The 25,229-nt window shown below is 32.3% G+C and overlaps 2 protein-coding genes across 2 annotated transcripts; one reads left to right on the top strand and one right to left on the bottom strand.

Annotated features, from left to right (window-relative positions):
- The first annotated feature begins 9,656 nt into the window (after positions 1-9,656).
- LOC143587890 (NADPH-dependent aldo-keto reductase, chloroplastic-like) lies at positions 9,657-13,003 on the top strand. Its single transcript, XM_077069053.1, has 6 exons — positions 9,657-9,707; positions 9,797-9,873; positions 9,959-10,046; positions 10,685-10,960; positions 11,558-11,809; positions 12,808-13,003. Exons 1-6 carry the CDS (start codon positions 9,657-9,659, stop codon positions 12,892-12,894), a joined length of 831 nt encoding a protein of 276 aa, XP_076925168.1. The 3' UTR covers positions 12,895-13,003.
- Positions 13,004-18,702: 5,699 nt separating this feature from the next.
- On the bottom strand, positions 18,703-19,934 carry LOC143587891 (zinc finger protein 10-like). Its single transcript, XM_077069054.1, has one exon. It carries the CDS (start codon positions 19,932-19,934, stop codon positions 19,143-19,145), a length of 792 nt encoding a protein of 263 aa, XP_076925169.1. The 3' UTR covers positions 18,703-19,142.
- Between the last annotated feature and the right edge of the window lie 5,295 nt (positions 19,935-25,229).

The following is a 25,229-nucleotide window of genomic DNA, read 5'->3' on the forward strand; positions in this document are numbered from 1 at the left end:
AAATAGCTAGAGCAGATATATGATGGTATAAGATATGATATAAGATATAAGATGATCATACCGTTCCAAGGTGTTGGAGTATTTATAGCCGAAGGTAGGTTTCCAAGCAGGTACAGCCAGCTGTATAATATTCCTTTTCTACCAACTGTGGGCTACGCACGTGCCATGCTGGTGGTTGGTGGGTAGGCAGCGGCTGATAGTGACATGGCCGGCCGTGTAGTATTCCTTTTCCACCAACTGCAGGCTATGTACGTACCACGACAAGGGTTGGTGAGTAGGCAGCGGCTGATAGTGACATTAAGTACTAGAGCGTGCTCCTCGTCGTACTGTTGTCAGTGAGCTGTCGCTGCTTTGGTCAGATCTTGTCTATTTTGTCCATACATTGGCAGGTATAGTACAAAAGATCCTCCAGAAGCGTACGGACTGGCTCATTTGGGCGGGAGTATTCCCGGCTTGCTCATTCCTTCTTCAGGTGACATTACTGAATTATTGAGAGTTAGTGCCTTGTGCGTGTAGCATTGCTATTAGTGCGGGTAGCCTCCGCTGATGGCTTGTATCCGCAGCTGCGGGAACAAGCGGGGTACTTCACCATTGGGAGGCTTTTCCTGCGGGAACAGCTGGCGTATGCGCGTAAGGTCTTCATCTCTCTGAGCATGGTGGGTCCTGCGGAACCAGTTGGTCTTCGCGCAGACGTCCCTCTTCAAGGTGAGTCTTGCGGGTCCAACTGGGCTCTGCTGGGACCTACCTCTTCATTATTGCAACACAAACCGACCATCCATTTTTATGTCTAACCCAATAATGTTGTTTTTTAACTATTTTTGACATTTATTTATTGCCATTAATACCATATACAAATAGTTGAAGAAAACATAAATACAAACTAACTATAGCAAAATCAATGATAAATTTTAAATAAATATTGAAGCAGAATTCCTTAGTTTTAAACATACAGTTTTTCATATAAAAATATAGAAAAAATTGCATATGTAATAACTTTCAACAAAGTTTAAATGATGGTTGTAATTCATGATTTCTAGCTTCTTGTTAAAAGCTTTTACATTATTAATAAAATTTCCGTCTAAGAAAACTAATATCATTCGCTTTGTTTACAAATATTCATGATTTTAGTTGTTGTTTGAGTGGAGACTTCCAATGCATCCATTCTAAAATTACTTCCACATAAATGCTTGACTTTGTTATTATTATCTTACCCATAAACACGAGTTTAAAACTATTGATCACATTTGAGAGTGTCCAATATCTTTTATATCAGTTTAGATCAAATACAAATGAAATTTACGTGCTAAGCTAATTGTGATAATCAAATAGAGTAATTATATTACTTACTTGTATATATAATTACTCTATTTGATTCTTACAATTAACACGTTAGTTTTATTTATACGTTAACTTTTCTCTCTTTTATATGTACTATATGTAAATCTAGGTTTCACAATTATGAAACTTACGCTGCTAAATGCTAACCAGTAACTTTAACTAGACCATGTAAATATTTTTAATTTATTTAAACTAGTTTTTTTTTCTTTTCAAATTAATATGTCTAGAAAAAGTGGTAGCTTTAAGCCTTTAACTTTAAAGAAAAAAAAGTAGCATGAAAAGTCAACTATATACACAAAAATAATTATATCACATCATTTCTATTGCAGCCTTGCAAGTTGAATATATCAATCATTATATGCCTTTCATAAAAATAAAAATAAAATAAAGGATGGTCAAGAAGTCATTCGCATCATATTGATTTCTGGAAAGAAAATAGAGCACATTTTATTAATTTTTATTATATGATGCAAAGTAAATACAGAAATTAATTGCAAAGTTTGGACGTGAAATTTTGTGAAAACAGAAAAGGTAATTACCAAAATATTCTTCTTCTTCTTCACGTGGTTAGTTTAATTCCCTTATTGTCGACATTCACTCACGTTCACAATCGTTAGATTGCTGATAAATATTAACAGATATAGATAGGACAACATTTTACACGTATAATCAAGTACTAATCAGTCTGGGAAACCATGCATAGATGACATATCTTAACGAGGCTGGTTCTCTTGTCGTTGAAAACAAAGGGGTGAAATGATCATCTCTAAAAAAATTAACGCCCAAAATAAACGAACATCAAACTCTGGAACCAAAGGATGATGACCAAGTAAAATGTATGAACTAAAAGAATAATCTCTAGAAGCTAGGGACGTAAAATGAAAACCTTATCTTTGATACAATGCTTGCAATTTACTCAAAAACAATATAAAGTAAAGAGAAAAAATCAACGTCAATTATTGACCTTTTTGGTTTAAATCTAGTTTTATTATATTGTTTTAAGTTCAAATAACCCCTACATATTTTATTACTTTTGAACAACTTATGCTATAAAATTAAGAACTTTTTAATCTTTAGTTTAAGCATAGTGTCGTCATACATAAAAATAAACTGTTTTGAAAATATGTTGATGCGGTACAATTGTAAAAGTGTGTCGATACTAGCTACAACGGTGCTCTAAATTATACTTTTACAATGACGTGTCAAAATAGTTATAATAGTGCGATTAAACCAATTATTATAGTATATTTTAAGTTTTTAACAATATATAAATCATATAAATTTAGTCATTTTAATTGATTAAACCAACAAAAATATAATAACCAACTATTATTGAGGGCCCGTGTGTTTTGTCGGGACCATAACCAATTACGTAATGCAGGTAAATACCAACTTAAATAATAACTTCAAAATGGCTTGACAACAAAATGTGCACAATTGTCACAAAATAAAGCACGGGCCTTGTTTCAAACTCGTGGAAGAAATTGATTAGCAAAATGTGATTGAAGACAAATGCCTACAAAATTGGCACAATTGTCAAGAAACAAGCATTGGCTTTTATCTCAAACCTCGTGGAATAATTTGATTAGCAAAGGCAAGTATTGATATAACGAAGCCATGCAATGAAAAATAGTACCAATCTAACAACATAGAGTATAAACTAAATTAGCACAAAACAAATTGATAGTAACTTCAAAAACCTACCTATTTTTACAAATTAATATATGGTAAATAAGTTTAATATCAAATGAAAAGGGAAGTACAACTTGGAAAGATAATGCTAATTATGCTATGTGATTTGGCTAACACGACAAAAAAAGAGAGCATAATATCAAACAACCAGTTAATTAAAGTTAATTAAATGTTTAACTAACTTTACTCTTCTATAAAATAAATATGAAAAATCAACATAACTTTTTTTTTGTAACGGTCATTTTTATTAGAAAAACAAAGCTAGACTAGCAGAGAGCTAGACTAGATGCATCTAAGTATCTAACACCTTAATGCTTGCTCAACGATTACAATATTAATTTCAAAATAAAAACGAACACCATGTTTTCCAATCTATTTCTACCACTTATCCTCTATTTTTATCTATGTCGTTTGATGTCTTTGTTGAATTGATTAATCGAGACATGTTCGTTATAAAAAATGGCTCGGTTTCTAATCTTTTATATACACCAACATGCTGAGAAGGTCACCGTTTGAATCTTTACAAAAATGAATCTAACTATATATAACTTTGAAAATCAAAATAGTCAAATACTAATAAACCAATAATTAATTCTTTTAAGCTTGTGTTCATCATATAATAAAAGGACATTATTAATAATTTTATTTTGTAGCCGCCCATTCATTTTTCAAAACACATGAATGTATCAAAGTCAAGTACAAGTTAAACATTTAATGTTGAATTTGAAATCCAATAACAATGAAAGATATCTATTTCACATTTTCACTTCTATTGTTTTACTAGCTTTTAAACCCGTGTATTACACAAAATTTGTCAAATAGTAAAAATAAATAAAATCCGTTATTTGAAAGAAATAAACAAAATTAAAGGTAAAAATAAAATAAAATATATAGTACAAATAATAAGCCTATAATTTTAAATTTACAAATTAGAAAAAATATCTTTATATACAACATTTGCCAGAATTGTTTTGACCTATCACCCATGGATAGTAATGATGAATGAGATAAGAGTTAATTAGAAGAGAAGTTATAACTCATTTGTTAAAATTGTTTTGACCCATTACTTATGGATATGTAGGATAAATAAGATGGGGAATTAGAGAATTGTAAAAAAGAATTATAACCTATTTACCAAAATTATTTTGACCTGTAACCCATGAAGAGATAGGATGAATGAGATGAAAGATTAGAAAGGAAATTATAACCTATTTGTCAAAATGATTTTGCCTCATAACTCATGAATATGTAGAATGAATGAGAATAGATATTAGACCAAGAATGAATGTGAGATTGTCACATCATCTCCATTATTTTCTTTTATTAGTATTGTTAGATTGTTAGATTAGACTAGATGTTATATTAGATTAGATTTAATATCAAATTATTAATAATGAACATTCATAATTCGGCTGATATAAATAAACTATAAGCAGGCCTGGCCAATTTTGACTCGTAGTTTAAAAGACTCGGCCCAAATCCTACCAATTCAAAGTAATTTATCAAGACACTCGAATACCCTAGTAACAAGATGCCTTTATATAGAGGTGCACAAATCGGGTTTTTCAAATACCCGGATTCGGGTATGGAACCGGGTTCGGGTATGACCGGGTATTGGAAAATCGGGTATTGGTAATACCCGGGTCAGGTTCGGGTCCGGGTATTGTCTTTAAAAACCATACCCTATACATCGGGTTCGGGTCGGATATGAAACCGGGTATTCTAAAACCGGGTATTTGAATACCCTATTTTCGGGTATTGAAAAAACCTCTATTTTTTGGGTTTTTTGAGGTTTTTTTCCGGGTTTTTTTGGGTATAGATAGGATATTTTTCAGGTATTTTCGGGTATAGATTGGGTATTTGGAAAACCCGGTCTCGGGTATTGGAAAAACCCGGTTCCGGGTATGTAACCAGTTTCGGGTATTACCGGGTATAAATCGGGCCCGATTCCGGGTTTTGGTACTAAAATGCATAGCCTATCCGTACCTTACGGGTATGGTCGGGTACGGGTTCGGGTATTAAAAACCCGGGTATAAAAAAACCAATTCCGAATATTTTTTTCGGGTTCGGTTCCGGGTTTATTGCACCTCTACCTTTATACACTCATATAAAAAATCCTAACCCGGCCCATTAGATTTTGAACATCCTTATCATCACAACTATTGTCATCATTGTTGTAAAAGATATATAAATAATATATTGTCTTAAATATAGAATAAAGTGTCGTCTTTGTGGTTTAGCAAATAATGTGAATTTAGTTTAAAAGGTTTATTTCTTTTTGCATATGGATCATCCACCTTTCCTAATTATTGTCAATTACATCCAAATCACTAACCCCGTTAAATTGAATCGTTAAGTTAAGGTATGCATGCCTTTCACTTTCTTTATTATATGAGAACATAGCCAAAATCGTCACTAAAATTTGGTCACATTTGTGAATTTCGTCCAAAAATAATTTTTTTCGTAACTAGACACTCGATGTTTCCCAACCATTGACAATTTCGTCCAAATTATTAACTCGGTCTAAATTCAACATTAATTTAGAAGTGTTACTGTCATTTTACATGGTTGTTTACATAATCATTATTATTATATTATTGTTATTATTATTATTATTATTATTATTATTATGTGTTTGTTTGATGACAATATAACATCTCACGATTCCTATGTTTGAATCAAATATAGTATTCGTTTGTTTTCTTCTTTATTAGTCATATAAAAGGTTTAGCTTAGTGTAATAATAATAATAATGTAAACCAACATGTAAAAGGACAGTAAAAACCCTGAGTTAACGTTGAATTTAGACCGAGTTAACAATTTGGATGAAATTGGCAACGGTTGGGAAACATCGAGGGTCTAATTGCGAAAAAAATATTTTTGGACGAAATTTGCAAATGTCACCAAACCTCAGGGACGATTTTGCCACTTCACTCATATAATAAAGAAAAAGTGAAAATATATGTCTACCCCTGACTTAACGATTAAATTTAACGGGGTTATGATTTGGATGTAATTGGCAATAATTGAAAAACGTGGATGATCCATATGCAAAAAATAAACTTTTTGGACTAAATTCGCATTATTTGTCAAACCACAAGGACGAAAATGACGCTTTACTCTAAATATCATCAGTGTTTTTCTTATGTGTAGATGAGAAAATAACTACATAATTCAAAGTGAAAATTCCCAAAATAGCCTTTTTTAGAGAGAGAAGTCTCAAAATAGCCTCTCTTTTTTTTTCTCAAAATCTTTTATAATTTGGACTGTTAAGACGCACTAGAAAAAGATAAAAATAAAGAGGGAGCATGCCAAATTTCGAAAGAAAGTCAGGTAAAAGATGATATTTGGGGAAATAATGTCGGTAAAGTCCAAATTATTTGTAATCTTGGAGCAAAAGTTCAAATTTTTCAAAAAAAATTTTATTCAAAAAAACCGTCTTGAGAGACTGTGTTATTATGTTTCCTACCTTTTCCGTCCATATTTTTAAATCTTGGAAAAATATATTTTTTACAATTATACCCCTAAACCACCATCACCCACTTGAACCACCACCACCACCTTGAACCGCCACCATCCACCACCACCACCACCACCCACCCACCGTCCGCCACCACCACCCGTCACCACCCACCACTCACTGGAAAACAATGACGTCGCCACACCTCCTCTCTTTCTCCGTCTTCATCCTCCCCACCACTCACCGGAAAACAATAACCGTTCGCCACCATCATCTTTACCGGAGAGCCGTTATGGTAGTGAACCTCCGGCCACGTGCATGGTGATGGCGTGGAGTTCCGTTGCGGCAGTGAACCGGAGAGCCGTTACGGTAGCGAAAACAATAAGGTTGAATGCTCGGAAGTTGATAACGGTTGTGAGCTTACGGCAGAGGTGAGGAGGATGAAGACGGAGAAAGAGAGGAGGTGTGGTGACGTCATTGTTTTCCGGTGAGTGGTGGGTGGTGATGGATGGTGGTGGTGGACAGTGGGTGGGTGGTGGATGGTGGCGGTAGTGGTGGTGGTTCAAGTGGGTGATGGTGATTTAGAGGTATAATTGTAAAAAATATATTTTTCCAAGAATTTAAAAATATGGACGGGAAAGGTAGAAAACATAATAATACAGTCTCTCAAGACGGTTTTTTTGAGTAAAAAAGTTTTTAAAAAATTTGAACTTTTGCTCAAAGATTACAAATAATTTGGACTTTACCGACATTATTTCCCCAAATCTCGTATTTTACCTGACTTTCTTTCAAAATTTAGCCTGCTCCCTTTTTATTTTTATCTTTTCCTTTTCCCAATGCGTCTTGACAGTCCAAATTATAAAATATTTTGAGGAAAAAAGGGCTATTTTGGGACTTCTCTCTCTAAAATAAGCTATTTTAGGAATTTTCCCCAATTCAAAACATGATCTCATGTAGTGAGCTCCCATTTGAAAATCAACGGAACAAAGTAGAAAAGATTGGTATGGAGAAAAGAAACAAAGTAACTTAGAAGATGCAAATAGAAGGCTAAAGGACACATTTTGTCATATGCGTACAAAATTAGGAAGAAAAAAAATAAGAACCGACGAAGATAATACATGCTTATCAGGTTTAGGGTTTAGAATAAAACACGCCAAGCCACATAGACTTGAATCTTGCACATAGTTCTAGAGCGTTCAAAACACTCGTGCATGCCGTAGAGGTTTTTTTGAAGCCCCTTCATTGTTTTGTATCTTTAAACACATAATGATTATTCTATACTAATGAGTTTACTTTTAGGGCGTGTTTGTTTCATAGACTTTTTTTAAAGAATTTGGAATTGGAATGGAATGGAATGTTTGAAAATCCCTATCATGTGTTTGGTTGGTTAATATGTATTGGAATTGGATTTGGTTTCGAGCTGACACGAGTTTTCGCACTGGACGGGTTGGGTTTCGGTTTTCTTTGTTTCTTTTTGGTCGGTTTCGGAGCACTGGAAGGGTTGGGTTTCGGTTTATTTTGTTTCTTTTTGGTCGGTTACGGATTCGTTTTTGGCCTTTTGTTTCGTTGTGGTCGGTTTTTTCAGTTTCATTTCTGTTCGGTTTTAGTTTTTTTGTTTTGTTTTGATTGATTTTTTCGGTTTGCATCAATTCGGTTCAGTTTTGGTTTGTGTTTCGTTTTCGTCGACTTTCGGTTTCGGTTCATTTATCGTTTGTTTTTAAGAACGAGGGCAAAGGCGGAAACGTTTTAGTTTTTTTACATTTTTCATTTTTTATTTATATTTTGAGTTACGATTTTTTTATTAATTTTTTTGAATTTTTTTTGTAGGAGTTTTTATTGTTAATAAGAAAATCCTTTATTTTCCATAATAATTCTTTAAAATAGGTGGATTTTAAAATCCCATAAAATGTGGGATTTGATAGGATTTAGTTTCCATTTTCATTCTTTCATTTAATAAAACGAACATATCAATTCATGAGATTTAAAATCCCATTCCTTAGAATTCCTTTCAAATCCTTGAAAAGAACATGACCTTAAGATATTTGTTTTATCAATTTTATTATCACTACTACTAAGTTGGTTCGTATATGCATTCTACATAATTTTCTTCACTTGTGATCCAACATTAGTATGAATCATTTTATTGTTGTTTATAATATAACTTTCTTAGAAAATAACTTTTAAATATATTTTAATCATTTGTCATGTTTTATTTTTGCTTTTAATTTTCTTGTTGTATTAAAGTTTCTATATATTCTCATTTAACAATGTATACGAGTATGTTGACTAATCTTGTGATTGTAACCATTTTTATTCTCTTAAACCTCAAGTTTTATCACCAAAGAAACTTATCGTTGGATACCCAAAAAGATTTTACTCAAAAAGTTTTAACACTCGATTGTAGATTTCTAATCAAGTCTGCTAGTCGGTCAAAACCGAGTCAAACTATTATAACTATCAAAAGGGTCTTGTCATACATGGAAGAGAGAGGGTGCCATCCTAGGTGAAAGAAAGAAGGCGACACATGATCCACGAAGATCTGTCAGGCACCATGATTTTCGTCAACGGCATGTGAGAAGACGACCTATTACAGATATGCTCTAATCAGCCTAACAAACCCAAACAAATAAGACATAAAAAGAATTAGAATATTTAAAAAGTGGGTCCAAAGTCCACACCCAAAATACAAAACAGCAGCATTGGATTGTTTAACAAAAGGATCTATAAATTCGGTTCGATTTTTACAAAAACATAAAACCAAACCATTAGTTTTTGTTTCGGTTTGTTTTTTTTTTGTTTTTCAGTTTTTTTGGTTTCGGACTTTTTTTTTCCGATTTTTTGCACACCCCTATCAAAAAATGTCATTTTGATTATAAATTATGTTTTGAACATTTTATTATGCACATGAACTGTTTTGGATCTAAGAACATAGGTTGCAATTTCAACACATTTGTGTTTGAACGGTTCAAAATGAACTGGCAAACGGGTCAAAATTAATTGGTTGAATATGTTAACTGTTTTGAACTTAGTGTTTTATTGCTATAGAAAACATATTGATACTTGAAGTTGAAATCAAATAGATTTGATGCATGCAGAACAGTGTTTCACAGTATCACAACATAATGTAACATTACAGTTATATTTTTTTACAAGTAAATGCATGTAGATGGGGTACAGACACATTGATTGTGCACAAATTTATGGCAATGAGAAGGAGGTACACAGTTTCTTGCTTTTATTCACCAAAGTTGTATTTTTTCAGTTGCTAATAGTTTAAAATGTTGATATCTGTTATATGTTTATCAGATTGGGTCTGTTTTGAAGAAGCTGTTTCAAGATAATGTAGTCAAACAAGAAGATTTGTGGATCACTTCTAAGCTCTGGTTTGTAAAATTCATTGATATCTATATTTTTGAATTTGCATGCGTGCATGATAATGTTAAGTTAATAATTTAATATTATCTGCAGGTGTCGTGATCATGAACCAGAAGATGTACCTGTTGCATTAGACAGAACGTTAAACGATCTGCAGCTTGATTATCTTGATTTGTATCTTGTATGTATGAGTTACTTGAATTAGGGTTAGGCCTGTAAATGAACACGAACAGAACATGTTCGTGTTCGTTCATTTAACTTTAACTGAACAAACGATTGAACACGAATGACTAAACGAATGGGCTTTTCTTGTTCATGTTCGTTTATGCCCGTTTTTAAATAATATAAACGAATTGTTCACAAACGTAAACGAATGAATAGATGAACAAAAATAAGCGAATTTAAGTGAGCGAACGAACAAGAAATGTGCTCATGTTCGTTCTTTATTAAAAACGAACATAAAAACCTCCTTTCAAATGGTTCATGGATGAACTTATACACACGTAAACTAACTAACATAAATGAAGGTAAACGAACGTACATAAACGAGTTTTACGTTCACGATCATAAATCAATGAACGAGACATGTGTTCATGTTCGTTCGTTTAACTAAATGAACAAATTTTTTTGCTTATGTTCGCTCGTTTAACTAAATGAACAATTTTTTTTTGTTCATGTTCATTCGTTTGTTAAATAAATGGCTTCCTGTTGAACGATTCACGTACTGTTTAGCGAACGCTTGGTGGGGTGTTTGGATTCATGTTTGGTGAAGTTTTTGTATTCTTTTAAATAATTTTTTGTTACTTATTCATATTGAAGATTCACTGGCCCGTAAAGATGAAGAAGGGATCTGAGGGGTTTAAACCCAAGAATCTTGTTCCAGTAGATATTCCAAATACATGGAAAGCAATGGAAAAACTGTACGATTCTGGGAAAGCACGCGCGATTGGTGTTAGCAATTTTTCAACCAAAAAGTTGGAAAGCTTGTTGGATGTAGCCCGGGTACCACCAGCAGTCAACCAGGTGGAATGCCATCCTTCATGGAAGCAAACTAAGCTTAGAGACTTCTGCAAATTAAAAGGCGTTCACCTTTCTGTGAGTTTTGGATGTTTGTTTATTTAATAAACTAATGAACATCAGAACATGAACATAAAAAAATGTTCATTTAATTAAATGAACGAACATGAGCATTCGCTTATGCTTGCTCATTTACATTTGTGAGCATGCGTTTTTCTTTGTTCATTCATGTTCATTCGGTTACATATTTATAAATACCAGTTGGCCTGCCATGTAATTGGTAATCGGCTAACAAACTGAACAAACGAACAAGAACGCAATTTATATTTTTCGTTCACTTGCGCTCGCTGATGTTCGTTCAGATATGAAAGAACGAGCATAACATAACAAAAACAAACACGTTCAGTTTCTTTAAGAAAGAACTTGAACAAGAAAATCTGTTCGTTTAATGTTTGTGTTCGCTATTTATTCGGTTAAAGTTAAATGGATGAGCATGAACAAGCGTCTTTCGTGGAAGTTCGGTTTGTTTACAGACCTACCTGGGTCTGCTTGGTCATTTAAATTAAATAACAAACTTCATATATATGTACATATAATAACAACATATATTACTTATATGATATGATTTATAACATTAACAAGTTATCAAAAGTAATGTTTTCCATATATATGTAGGGATATTCACCACTTGGTTCACCAGGAACCACATTTATCAAAAGTGATGTACTAAAAAGCCCGGTTTTAGCTTCAGTAGCTGAGAAACTGGGAAAAACGCCAGCTCAGGTTGCTCTCTGGTGGGGCCTACAAATGGGTCATAGTATACTTCCCAAGAGCACAAGTGAAGCCCGAATCAAAGAAAATTTTGATGTGTTTGGCTGGTCAATTCCTGATGACTTGTTCACTAAAATCTCTTCTGAGATTGAGCAGGTATGCTTGCTTTCTGTTATCCTTGTATGCTGCAAAGAGGGCAGGTTGAGCGGGTCAAACAAGACGGATAACAGGTCAAAACGGGCTGGCTTGGGTTGAACTAGGGGCGTAATTAAGCCAACTTGCCTGTGAGCTACTCGAGATCGGTTCGCTAAAAGCTCGAACCGAGCCGAGCTTAAACGTGCTCGAGCCTAAAATTAAGCATGATTAATGAATGAGTTTGAACACGAGTTGGCTCGCGGGCCTATTTTCTATATAATATATAAAAGATGTAGTTATATAATAATAGTTATTATATATAAAATTATGATATAAATTAAAAAAATAATATATATCACACTATATATAAAAGTTATAATTAAAATACATAAAAAATAATTAATAAATGATAAACAAGACAAGCTGAGCTCAAGCTTGAAGAATTACTCATGAGCTGCTCGGGCCTCTGAAATAAATAGATTTCAAAATGAGCCGAGCTCAAACTTGAGCTCTTGTAAATCAAACGAGGCAAGCTCGACTCGTTAACAATTTGTTTGTCTTACTTTTAGACCTTGTAAATTATAAACAGGGCAAGTTCCAATCTGGTAATTAAATTTTTTGAAATGGGCTAATATGTTCATTATAGGGTGAACTGTGAAAAAATAATTAGCATGTAACATTCTCAAACCAGTTCATTGTGATAAGTTTAGTTACCAAATTGGACCATTTTGCAAAGTACATGGTTGCTCTATGGAATTTGCCATGATTAATAAAATTAAATATGATTGTAAAACTATTATCACAATAATGATCTTCTTTTTTAAATTGTTGAATAAAATCCGGTTAATAACACTTACTATTGCACAATCTTTTAGTTGAGTTTTTAAAATCTACTCGTTCGACTTGCTACCGTCAAAGTAAATCCCAAATCGACATGCTTTCACATAAACGTGTTGAAATTGATACTGCGAGTTCAATTTTGTATATAAAGTTTTAAATATAATATCTATTTTTTGCAGGCCAGACTGCTGAGAGGAACTTCTTTTGTGAATGAGACTCATGGTTCCTACAAGACCCTTGAGGAACTATGGGATGGTGAAATATGACATGATGATGTTTATGTTTACCTTTTTCATAAATCAATCAAGATTCAAGACTTTCATAATTCAGTCTTAGCTTCAACGTTTACTATTTCCATTTATGTCAAAACATCAGTCAATTCATTCATTTGAGTTGCTTGTGATGTGATGGGATGATTAAACATTAGTCATTCTTGTTTATTAATATATTTTCGTGTTTGTTATATTTTGTTGTGTTATAAAACTATCGTTGTCTCTCTATGCATATATAACATTATCCACCCGTCATATCTTTATCTATGGCCATTCTTTAATTTAAAACCATTTTGAGTTGTTAAGCTGCCTAAACTTGTCCTAATTGTAATAAACAAGAAAAAAATATATATTTTATTCACTAAATACACTTATCGATAAATGATAGGGTAGTTACATAATATTTTGTCGGTCTATAATCATAATATCAAATATACACATTTTTATATGGCATTTATACAATTTATTTTCAAAATAAGTTATAAAAACAATAACCATGTTTATTTCATTATTTGTCCATTGTTGTAATTATTATTATTATTTTTTTTATAAAATGTTAATCTTTTTAAAGATGAATATATATGAAATTCAGTAATATTTAGTGATTATTTATTTTAAGTTGACGATTTAAATGGAAAAATAGTAAAATTAATTTCTTAATTCATTATTAGGTTTTTTTTACGTGCTATTCCATCATACTTGGGTTATATCAAAAGAATAATCACTAAATAGTAAGAATTAAGAAAGATTGATACATGTTTCATAATTTAATTTATCTTTCTTTTAACATCTAAGAAAGCAATTACAAAAATAAATGAATTCATGATTGGATTTTAGTATAACTAAAAATGTAAAGAAACTTGGGTAATGGGTACTATAATGAAATATGTCTTCTCAAATAAAAAGTAGTCATAGAATTCGCGTCTTCTTTAAATTTTAACGTGTTAAGAATGATGGGTTTTAAAGTTTGGTTAACTTAGGTTATGAGAGTTTTATGTCATATTATTTTTAAGGAGAATCATATTCATGCATCGTATTTATACGTACTTCTATTTAATAGTATGAATAAATAAATATGCAATTTTGAATGTGTATATTCTATATTATGGTTCTATAGGTAAATATAATATTATATATTAAATTGTACATAAAAAAATATTGTGAATATTATTATATATGACAGGGTTTCCGTTCATTCCTTATTCTTTTTTTCTTGGTTACAACATGAATTGTATTATATTCACAAGAAATACAAAACTAACGTAGCTCTGATGCGATTATATTCCCATCAATGTTAATAAATTTTAAATAAGTTAGTATGAATGATACGTGCAGGGTATTTATCGATGCCACAAAACAACCCACAAACATGTATGGCTATTATCTTAAATCTCCAATCTACAAAACTATAATATAATATCCACTCTTATCTTAGCTCTCTAAAAATAATTTCTCATATATATTTTTAAATATATTATATAAATCACCAGGATAGAAACCGCGTATTAGAAGGATTGAAACAAGAATATTAAACATTATGGATTTTCTCGCAAGTTATAAATTTGTATATTGTGAAGAGGTGAAAAGTGAAATTAAAGAAGCGGGAAAATGTAAGTTAAGCTCATAAAATTGTGGCACATGGCGATGTATAGTTACTTATCTATTAGGTATAGATTTAGACAGAAGCGAATGGGCTACAAAAGCCTCGTAAGACATGGACGAAATTGTAACAACGGATCAAATGCCGTACTATATGAATGAAATTATATGAATGGACATAAACAATTATATTGTATGAATGAAATTATCGTAATGAGATGGATGCCTAGGTGACTGAGTGGTTCATATTGATGACCCAATGATTGTCCATTGCAACTCAAGCTTATGATCGAGTGCTTGGCTCTCAAAACTTTAATCTTTAATGATATTGCCTAGCGTGACAGAATTTAGTAACGAAAAAAAAGGGCACAACATGCATAATAAACACCTCATTTTAGTATATATCCTTTAAGTGACGAGTGTTTTTCGATGAAATAACTTGCCACTAAAAAGTCCTCTTTTCTATATGGACATTGAAGGTGGATCACAAACGACATTTTTTACTTAGAGACAACAAGAGATTTGTCTATCGTTGAAGGTCCAACGAATAACCAACATGCAATTATTATGAAATATATTATACTAACTTTTAAACCCGTGTATTACATGAGATTTGTCAAATGATAAAAATAAATAAAACCCGTTATTTAAAATAAAGGAACAAAATTGAAGGTAATAAAGAAATGATAAAGTACACACAATAAAAAATCTAGAATCTCAAATTTTGAGAAATATCTTTATATACCACATTTATTGTTTTATTACAAGTATTCCCATCTAATATAATATTAACAATTTTAGACTGCGTCAGTTAGTTACCCGGCCTAGATAAAGCAACATATAGTGTCCATGGGAAAAAACTGGACATCGAAGAACAAACCGACCCTAGAAAAATTGTTCTTGTCTATTTTCTATTGGTATAAAGTTTATATTTCTATTTGTTTGATCTTTAATTAATATTTTACTTTTAATTTCCTGACTATTTTATAACTCGATCAATTGTCAAAATGGTTTTCACTCATGACCTATAGATAACTAGGATGAATGAGCCGAGAGATTAGAAGATTATGAAGGAAAATTGGCTATTTTATAACTCAATTGTCAAAATAATTTTAACTCATGACCCTCGGATAGTTAGAATGAAGGAGATTAGAAGATTAGAAAGGAAAATTATGCTATAATTGAATATGAATTTGACACTTACGATTTATTATTTTTTACTTTATTAGAGTAAGATAAGATATAGTAATGTTAACGCTATAAGTAACCTAGTAGCTCTAAAGCAAAACAACAATTTCCTTGTGCTTCCATATATACATACTAAAATCATATATTCTTTTACAAAGGATCGTATCGTGTATATCAGTATGACAGTATGTGTGTATTTATATACATATTGTATACATGTACACTCACGTGTATAATTTTACACATAAATTCATGATTGTTTACGTATTTTTGTGTTTTTTTAAGCATTATGTTTGATAATACAGATGGAAGTATTTAATTATGAAGTAATACAAGAATTTAGAAAATAATAATAAAACCCATACAGTATTCAATAAGGTAGGCAAATTGCGAAAAAGTTTGGTGATCATTTAGTAAATATAAATTATGCAAAAATAATGGAAGTTGGTGATTTGATTGTGAGAGTTTGAATTTTAGTTTAACACGACGGGTCTTTGGGGCCACACATATATAACAAAATACATATCAATGATGAATAATTACACATACACTGATACACATAAAGCGACATGTAATATACAGTTACAGTTTGAAATAACCTATCTAGCTTGAAAATAACATCAGAACAACTCACCCATCGTTTATGTTCTAGTGGATTTTTAGAAAAGGAAATTTAATGTTCAGAAGTCGGAGATTTGTCAAATGATTTTCAACATCATGGACGTATATTAAAAACTCAGATTTCTTTTTATTTATTGATACACTGCTAAACAAAGAAGTATCCCTGATGGATATTTATTAACATAATACTCCTGACGGATCTCGACAAACAAAAAAAAATGCAAAAGGTAAACTAATAAAAGCTACTACTGCTCTTATATTAATTTATAAGAGAAAGCACGAGAATAAATAAAGACGCGATCGCAAATGCATTTGTAAGATAGGTGAGCATAAAATAGATTATAATTAAGGTTTAAATTAACTTGTCTGAAACAAGGATGTATAAATGCAAGTAGAGAATATAATTTTTTTTCAATTAAAAAGGCATATATAGTCACGTCAATAATTGGTACACAAGCGACAAGCATGAAGTTAGAGTTACAACTTTACATTCTAGCATAATATATAATACGTCAAAATAAAATTATTTAATATATAGATACCATTTCCCCAAACATTATAGGGTCTGATGATTATATTCTAAGTGAGATTATCTATTGACAATTTGGAGTCCAACAAAGAGTTCTAGGGAAAGAGGTAACATGTTGTGTTTGGAACGAGGCCAAATGTGTCTTCATTTCAGATTGCCAGGTTTACAAATTGATTATTGACATATTTGTCTTTATACATACAAACAACTAATGTCATAAAAAGATTTGATACTTGCCAAAAGATTCATAATACAAGTTGGAGAACTCAAACCAAAAAGCCTTCAAAACTCTAGTTGTCATGAGTTTCTTATATACACATGTATGTACATTATACCACATACCCATATTTAAATAAAATATCATGAAATTTGAATAAATTATTATACTTTTACTTAAAGTATGATGAGTTACCCACTACTGGAAAAGAGTATCACGGACAGAATATCACTTCCGGATCCTATTTGACGGTATTAACCAATTAACGAAACTCTTATGGACGACAACAAAAACTTCTAAAAAGGTTAGAAGTGAGCTTTGAAGGATCCGTATGTTTATCTTCCATTAGTTTCTTTTTGAAAATTAGATTACCCATGATCATATTTCCATTTGTCAATACCATGGTAACTCCACGGAGGCACGGATCATGGCGTTGGTGATACTAGGTCCTTTTGTGGTGACTTAATTATGTAACTAAAGTAGTGTCTACCTTGCTCTTTCTAGCTTCCATTATATGAATCAAACACCACCTACAATTGTACAAAGTACAAACACATCATACGGTAATAACTATAAGCATAGCCACTCGTATAAACCATAAGCATTGCGAGTGATGTTTGAGTCTTCACTCTTCAATCGACATTCACAGCTTCAAAAGAAACGCTTGTTAAATATATATCAAATATATAGTTAAGCGTGGTCTACCTTCATAAGAGAAGTGTATATACTCTCACCACAGACAAAAAATATATATAGTTCGTATCTTATGGGAATGTATTCCGTTTGGCTAAACTATTTAGAAACAGATTTGTGCAAATTTGAATTTTAAGTACTTGTTTTGTTAGAAACATGGCTGAATCAATTTTTATATATCAAATCGGGTTCTAAAATCAGAGTCCCATTTTGTTAAAAAAAGAAAAAAAAATCGGTTTAGCATATGCTACAATGCGGGAATATTATGACACACATTTTTATATACGATTTTAAAGGCACAAAATCATAATCTCAATAGAGTTTATGAGACTGATGAGATATGAGAGTACGTTATTACCAGGTAGTAAGAATCAATAGAATCAAGCCATAAAAATATTTGAAACCCCAAATTTCGGCTTATTTTTCATGGTCGAGCTATCAATTATAAGAAATTCATATACAGTAATGCATGTCGACTAAATAATTTACTTAAGGAACAAATTAGAAACCACATTACCCTACTTTCTGTCCCATCTGTTTATATCATTTTCCCTCCATCTTTACTTTCTTTTTTTGTGCATCTCATTACATATGCAAACGTATCAATATATGGTTACATATCTCATTGTCATCTTCTACCAAATTAACAGAACCTAGAATACAAGAATGGTGGACCAAATATATAAGACCATGGTCTTTTCGTATCTCAATCCTAGTTATTTTAAAATGCAATGTATGTCCTACTGGATTAAATTTAGCATACGAACAACGCGATCGTGGCCTATATATGATCTGGAAAAGTGAAAATACATGGTTTTATTTTTGAAGATAAAACAGATTGATAGAAATGAAGGAAAACACACTTTGGAGTAGCTAAGTTCTACGCGTTTTCTGAAAGTCCTTGTGCTTTCAGACAATTAAAGTAGTCAAGTGTGCTTGGGTGGCAAACGAACTCCATAAAGTACTTTGGTGAAAAGCTGTAAATGATGAGTTAGCCTCAGTGAAAAACTATATATAGTTTGCTTGAGGCATTTGACGAGTTCGCTTGTCACACCAGCGAACTCCAAAATGAGTTCGTTTGAAGGGGCAGTGAAGTGATCTAGATATATAAGGATTTTCACAAGACATCTAGAAGTATTTAGCTAAATCATAAACCAACTATTAATCCAAAAAAAAATTACTTTATAGCATGGAATTCAATATACAAAAAGTTCAATCAATTAATATTCATGTAAATTACATGTATATCTTGTTACACTCACATGGCTGATTGTTATCATCCTCAACAAAGAAGACTTGCCCTCAAATCTTTAATCAAATGGACTAAAAGTTAAAACAAAAGGAAGAAGCAACAACATTTATCAAACACAGCTTCTGCACACATCACCTTATCGATCAAGGCCGAAGATCACCTAGCCTTAACTCAAGATCCAAAGTTTCCAAACTTGAGTTTGTGCTTCCTTCAAGTGGCACCACTGATTCAGCTTCATCACCATTTACCAGATTACTTTTTTTCGGAAAGAAAGATTGTACACCGCCTTGATGATCATCTATTCGCCTCTTTTTAAAGATTAAACATTCATCTTCATCATCCTTCTTGTCATCACATCTTTTTCTAACTAGTGAATTCGACTGAACAACTTTTGTAGTACTACCCTTATCCTGATGAGCATCTCCTGAATAGGGTATATGAAATCTTTTTTGAGGTAATTCAAACTTGGAGCATGATAATACAGGGGTACCCTTTTGATGATCTTGACCAAAAGAGTAACTAAAAGGACGAATAATCGAAAGAGTGGGCGGTTTCGAAGAAGAAGATGAATATAGAGGATGATCATGATCCAATTCCAGATTAGGGTTAGGGTTTTGTAACAAACATATATCAAAAGATGTAGGAGGTAGATCAAGAACTTGATTATGATTATTATTGTTTGAACTTGAAACCTTCTTGAGTCTAGCTCTATCTCTCCTATGAACATTCATGTGGCCACCAAGAGCTTGAGCTGACCTAAACTCTCTTCTACAAAAGCTACAAGTGTAAGATCTTGGAGGCCATACACACCCTCCAAGTGCCCCGGTCGCATCTTCAGCGAATGCTTGTTCTTCCCACGAATCGCCGAACGAAGATAAGACATGAGGATTCAAACAAGGTTGGTCCTTTTGGATCCAATATCTTGATTGATCCATAATTGATGATGGAACAAGAATCAGATTAATAACTAAAGAGGAGAGACAGAAAGGAGGTGGTCAGTCTATATCTTAGTTTGAGGGAAAGTGAAAGGTACTTAGAGAATCTTTTCGGGAAAAGTGGAACTGTAAGTAGTAAGATGTGACAAATTCGTTGCTAATTAACAAATGAAGAATTTGGCTGTTTTCTGGAGCAACTTTTTTGATGTTTTGTTTCATCTTCAACATGACATAGTTCTTCTACCCCACATAATAATTAAACTCCAAAGTTATCTGAAATCTAATTAACCTTTATGGGATGCTGTATTAATGGTAAGTACTTAAAACATTTCTTGCCGGTGACGGGTCCAAACTCTTTTTAAGTTACCGGTTTTGTCGACACTTAGATTTTTATATAACTTGACGTCTGAGTTTCTGTTTCGTGTCAGGTATATAATGATAGTTAGTTGTTGCAAACGGTAAAACTAAGAGTTGTAACAAGGATTTGATGTGATTATTACCACGAAAAGGTAATGAACTTTCGATAACTACTTATAAAGAATAAGTGGATGTACTTAAATCAAATTTGATGATTATTTTTGCTTTTCACTTAGTTTTTCAAATCCAACACATATAACTTAATCATTTCTATGAAAGTTTAAAGACTTCGTTGGACGACCGCGTTCAAAAATATCGGGGTCGGTTGACATGATAATCAATTTATAAGACTACAAGTTGCATGCACAACACAAGGATTTGTGATGAGAGTACATCACGAATATTTTCTTGGCTTTTATTTATAGCTTCAAATGCATTTAAAAATGTGGATTTCCTTGAAATTTCATTATCAATACATGATCACTGTAATTATGTGTAGAGTTATGTAAAGAAAATATAAATGTTTAGATTACATCGAAACAGAAGGCAAACGGGCAACAAGTTGCGTCGCTACCCCTTTTGAATTGCAAAACCCAATCTTTTAAAAATTACATTTGCTGATCTTGGAGTCATAACATTACTATGCATAACCCGCTGAACACGGGTAAGTAACTCCACAGTTTCAGGCGCGAGGAAACCAAAAGTGTCAAAAGCAAAAGGAATAAATACATGTTGATTGTCAAGATACGCCTTCTCATGTTTTGCCACCTTGCCTGAAGCAGCTTTTAATGCTGCTTGACCGACAGCGAAACCACTATTCCCTAAGCCCACCAAAGGGGAAACCCCTGTTAAATCCACATACACGTGTTTTCCCCCTATCCACCCAAACACCAAAATGTCAGCCGGTCCAAAATTAAATACAAAATAGCTTATATTGAACATTTAAATTAATCATTGAACTTGTTAAATCACAAGCTAATAACTTAACCTGTTAAAAACAAGACCCACAAATTTAGCTCCATGATCACTCGGCTTTGACCCATCAAGATTAACCATTATCTAGTACGTAGCTTTGCCCATGTCTCTTATCATAACATCTTGAAGATCAGTATCTAGCACAAGGTACGTGCCAGTTGGCCATGAGTATTGGTGGATCCTATGAGTTTTAAGGTTAACTACGGCATTGTTTAGAGCAAGAAAAAAAAGTTTGTAAATCTAGGTGGTGTTAGGGTTAGAGCAAGAATATATATTATAATAATATGTCATGGTTTCTGTTAATTCCTTATTCTTTATTCTTGGTTCCAACATGAATTATATTATATTCACAAGAAGATACAAAAACACCGTAGCTTGCGCTTACAGCATAATGCGATTATATTCCCATAAATGTAATTTTAAAGTATATTTTAAATTACTATGAATGATGCGTGCAGATTATTTAAATTAGAATAAATAAATAAAATCGATTCCACATAGTTGGTCCGTGTTTCAAAGTAATTAGTTATTCATGAAAAGTGAACGTAAAGACGGCTAAGTATATCCGTAAAGACTAGACGGGTAACTGAGATTCCTCTAAATTATATGTATGAGATGCTAGGGTAAAAGTGCCAGATATTCCTTGGCGAAGTATATGTTTTTAATGCAAATTCCTCTAAAAGGTTTATTTGAGTTGGAATAATCAATCGCTTAAACTGTTACGGATTCACTAGTTATTTTTTATACTTGTAAATAGACATTAACCAACTCGACGTGAAGCACTATACGACTTTTAATGGGTTTGACACAACGCAACACATATAAACATATGGGTCAGGTTAGGGTTGAAGAATTCAACCAGTAAACCTGAAATTCAATAACTCATCAACTCAACATGATTGACACATGCATCTACATCTTATCGTGACTTGTTAGTATTTGAATAATATATATAACAAGCAATATGGCTAATTTTGTATACCTCTTATGGCACATTAATACGTATTGAAATTTATAAAATTAATGTTTGGTGACATACTAAACTTAAAAATTAAAATAACTTCTAGAGCCCAAACAAATTCTTTTAAATATAATAAAGTAATGTTTTGACTGTTTTGGTTAGCAACCTTTTTGGGGTTTTTTCCAGCTTCAACTCTGCCACAGTTCTTGTGCCCCACTTAATAATTAAAGTATTAAACACTAAAGTTTGCTGGAAGAATGCATCCATTTCTGCCTCGTTACTCTCCTCCTTGGTGTATTTTCCATTGTCATATTTGTAGGAGGGATCAACCAAAAAATTTTAATAAATATAATACTAATCAATCTAATTACAAGGAAATTAAAGAAAATATTAATTAACTTAATTTTTATTTTAATAATTTTGTGTAGGTCCTCTAAATGGATCTCAAGACTTGACTCGGATCAATCCGTGTTGTTGGTTAGCAGAAATCACCAACGACACTCGGATCTCGGATCTTAGTTTGTTATTACAAAAGAGAGAAAATAAAAGGAGAGGTTTTGGAGAGAGAGAGAAACTTTTATTTCTTTGAGTGAAAGGGTTGGAGTTTATTGGATAAATGAGTTAAGTGGCCCTTTTATAGGGTCCCAATTTATCCAAAACTTACAAAATAAACGTACAAACTAAACGTACCGAGTACGTACTACACAGACTAAAAGCAAACTAAAACGACATATACAATCCTAAAAACAATATAGAATATTGGCCCTACAATCTCCCTCTAGGATTGAGTATGTCGAGGAACCATCGTCAAGTTCTTTGCTTCGTCTTTATTTCTTGAAACTTAGTACTTGTCTTGATCCAGGATCTTGAACCAGATTGGATCTTGAACAGTTCTTTATTTTCCAGTCTTATAGACTTGAACTTCAATCTTATTTTCTGGGAAGGATTGGCAACAGCAAATTTTAGAAACATCAGATGCGGGAGGCTTGACATCTAATTTTCTCTTGTTGACTTTCTTGAGCCGACTGGTTTCTTTCCTTGTCTTTAGATACAATCAGTTCCTTTTTAGGTTCAACCACCAACTTTCACGTTCTCGTTTTCTTTTAAGTGCTTCAACATCTGCAACTCCAAGCAGACTTGATCTTGATCTACCTGTCCATGTATAGCTGTACAAAACTTAGAACGATAAGATTCACTCACAGACCCTCTCGAGGGTTAAGAAGAAATCGTTCATAGGCCCTCCCAATTTCAATCCCTCAACTTGTAAATGATTTGTTTAAGTCCCCAATTTCTAACGAACTTTGCATGAACGACCTTGACAACAAAACACATGATTTTGAATGAAACAAAGTTAAACAAAATATGTACGAACATAATAAAAACTTAAAATCTTTTTGGCATTTTCATATATTTTAAATATAACGAAAATATATACATAACATTTTGAAGTTAAAACTAAAATAAAACAAAATCCAAATAAACAATAAAAGATTAGGAGTAAATATGAAATTAATATTATATATCATTAATATTTACAGAAAACGTTACTAAATTATTTTTCTGAGAAAGATCACAACATGGAATCACATTATCTGTTAACGTTCTAGATCACACTTCTATTTGGATATTATTATGCCAAGAACCCAAAGTCGATTGTAGATATAATTTGTCCACTTTAAACTTAACAAGTATTTTGATGTCAACATGACACATTAAGGTACAATTAGGCACAATGCTTGTGTGGTCCCCATTTAATCTGACAAATTACAAACTCCATCATACCTCGGGCTTAATTTGCTTTCACATGTCACCTCAACTTGACTTAAACCTTTCTTATTTGATCACAATAATCTTATTAACACACTTGACACTTTGACTTTGTGCACTTGAAACTTTGTACACTTAACTCGATCTAGAAAGATTAAAATAAAGCAGAAGTTCTGGCCATAACAATCAGGTCGGATAATACCATATTATCGCGCAGAGAAAGTCCAAGGCTTGAACAAAAGAAAGAAAATAAAACAAAGCAGAAGATTCAGGGCCTTAACAATCAGGTCGGATAATACCATATTATCGCGCAGGAGAAAGTCCAAGGCTTGAATCAAAATAAATGAAGAAATAACGCAGAAGTTAAAATTCCTAGAGCTCACTCTTTTTCTGACTCTTTTTCTTGATTTTTCTTTTTCTTGCTTTTCTTGACGCTTTATTTGACTCTTTTCTTGACTCAATAAAAATTAAAAATGACACTGATTTTTCATAAGACAACCGTGATAAGGTAAAGAGAGGCTTGAGTATGACATGTTTAATTGCATTTCAGCCTTCATTAATATGACTTTAGTTAGAGTCGGCAACCACTTCATAACGTGTAACCACTAGCATAGGAAGATATTTAAGTTTATATCACTATGACACTTACTCATTTGTCAAGCCTATCTACACATCAAACAATGATCTTGTTGGCTTTTGATCTACTCTTTTCATGTGCTAGAATCGTTAGAGATAATTTCTTATCATTTTCCAATGGTCGGATCAATTTCTCAAAATTTTAAAAATTTTAAATATTCGACTCCCTCTAAGCAGGAGCTCCCTCTAAGCGGGATAATACTTTTTGAATTTTTGAAATTTTTCTTTAATAGGAGTAAAATATTTTTGTTAAGTCAAATGACTTATTTTAGTTTTTCTTGAAAGCAAACTGAAAATCTTTTTGGTAAGTTAAACTTAACTCAATTTTCTTCCTCTAAAATTGTGACATATTTGAAGATATTTACAAACTTATATACAAAAAGATAGATAGGTTGTTTTAATCAAAATTGATTATGTCGAACGATTCGACTAGAAATTCAAATCGGGTATGATCGATGGCTTTAGTGAAAAGGTCAGCAAAGTTGTTGTTAGATAGACTATCTTAAGCATGCATTATCACATTGTTTGACAAAGTTGAAGAGATTCAAACCGAGATCCAACAGCTGATGCTGGATCCATCACTTGAGAGAAGCAGTTGG

The sequence above is a fragment of the Bidens hawaiensis genome, unplaced genomic scaffold (genome assembly GCF_021521415.1).
Source record: "Bidens hawaiensis isolate Kalapana, Puna unplaced genomic scaffold, B.hawaiensis_p1.1 tig00035914_1, whole genome shotgun sequence".
Taxonomy (NCBI): domain Eukaryota; kingdom Viridiplantae; phylum Streptophyta; class Magnoliopsida; order Asterales; family Asteraceae; genus Bidens; species Bidens hawaiensis.